Source organism: Hydra vulgaris, chromosome 09, assembly GCF_038396675.1.
Source record: "Hydra vulgaris chromosome 09, alternate assembly HydraT2T_AEP".
In the NCBI taxonomy this organism is placed as follows: Eukaryota; Metazoa; Cnidaria; class Hydrozoa; order Anthoathecata; family Hydridae; genus Hydra; species Hydra vulgaris.
The window spans coordinates 7,935,001-7,936,904 of record NC_088928.1 but is presented as its reverse complement, the minus strand read 5'-3'; the positions used below and the strand labels follow the sequence as shown (position 1 = coordinate 7,936,904).

Here is a 1,904-nt window from a genome sequence, read left to right as displayed (position 1 = left end):
AGGCTAAGAATAAGAGTTTCAAGGCCAAGGCCTACGCAAACAATTTCAAGAATAAAGACTTAAATTTTTGCCAAACGTTAAGGCCAAAAATAAAAAAAACTTTTACAAAAAAAACTGTAGGTAACAATTGCTGTGAAAAAAAACCACATGTTGTAAAAATAAACCAAGGTAATGCGCAAAATTCTACGAGGTCAATAAGAAAACTTGTAGATATGTATGGAAAACTTGTAGATATGTATGAAAAACTTGTAGATATGTATGAAAAACTTGTAGATATGTATGAAAAACTTGTAGATATGTATGAAAAACTTGTAGATATGTATGAAAAACTGGTAGATATGTATGGAAAACTTGTAGATTTATATGAAAAACTTGTAGATATGTATGAAAAACTTGTAGATATGTATGAAAAACTTGTAGATATGTATGAAAAACTGGTAGATATGTATGGAAAACTTGTAGATATGTATGAAAAACTTGTAGATATGTATGGAAAACTTGTAGATATGTATGGAAAACTTGTAGATATGTATGGAAAACTTGTAGATATGTATGGAAAACTTGTAGATATGTATGAAAAACTTGTAGATATGTATGGAAAACTTGTAGATATGTATGAAAAACTTGTAGATATGTATGGAAAACTTGTAGATATGTATGGAAAACTTGTAGATATGTATGGAAAACTTGTAGATATGTATGAAAAACTTGTAGATATGTATGGAAAACTTGTAGATATGTATGAAAAACTTGTAGATATGTATGAAAAACTGGTAGATATGTATGGAAAACTTGTAGATATGTATGAAAAACTTGTAGATATGTATGGAAAACTTGTAGATATGTATGGAAAACTTGTAGATATGTATGAAAAACTTGTAGATATGTATGAAAAACTTGTAGATATGTATGGAAAACTTGTAGATATGTATGAAAAACTTGTAGATATGTATGAAAGCCGAAAACAAAAAACATAAAAATAAAGAATAAAAACTTTAATTTTATGTATTTTTTTTTAAAGGCCAACGCCAACACAACCAAGATCTTGGCCAAAATTTTCAAGGCCAAGACCAAGGCCACGGCCAAGAGTTTTAAGGCCAAGACCAAGGCCAATGACTAACAACTCTGCCTTAGATAACTACATAACTTTTAATTATACAAGTTAAAACTGACGTTTTGACATCGAACGAATTTTCACCGGTCTTTGATGACATAGCTACTCCACAGGTAAATGCATTTGGCTTAAATAAAAAAAAAATGATTTTAAACTTGAAACTATTTATTCCTTTCAATCATCTTAGACATTTCACTGTTCTTAGACACACGACTGGTTAGAAATCTAATATTTAACTTGTTTGAAATGTTTGTTTTCATTATTTAATGCGGTAGTGGTGTAGTGGTAGAGCGCTCGGTTCATAAGCGAGATGTTCTGAGTTCGATCCCCACCACGTTGTTTCTCCGTGCAGCGGCCTTGTTCGTCAAGGTTCGTGTTTTGGAGTTATAGAGTTTATAACCACAATTAAGTAGCCTCGTCTGTAGTGTTTATTTTCCATATCTTGTAATTACAACTTTGACCGATTCTCCATTCAGATTTTTTTGGAAATTTACGTGCGGAAAAATTTTTCAATCATGCGCAAATAGTGTTGAATAAAATATAAAAGCAGTAAAAAAGCGGAAAATATTCAAGCTTCACAACGTTAAGTGAGCTTCTACTGTTGGACAGATGTCATTCGAATCCTCAATGAGTTTCAAAATATGTTTGAATTACAAAAATGTTTGAATTACAAGAGTTAAATACTAAATCTCAAACCCTTTCGAATTATAGAAGTTTGAATTACAAGAGTTCAATTGTATATTTTTTACATTTCCACAACTTTCATAGAAATGTTCCGCTAGATTTTTTA

The 1,904-nt window shown here is 30.3% G+C and overlaps 1 protein-coding gene across 1 annotated transcript; it reads left to right on the top strand.

The window, feature by feature from the left end:
• Positions 1-212: 212 nt before the first annotated feature.
• Positions 213-977, top strand: LOC136085237 (uncharacterized). Its single transcript, XM_065806526.1, has one exon. It carries the CDS (start codon positions 213-215, stop codon positions 975-977), a length of 765 nt encoding a protein of 254 aa, XP_065662598.1.
• The last annotated feature ends 927 nt before the right edge of the window (positions 978-1,904 follow it).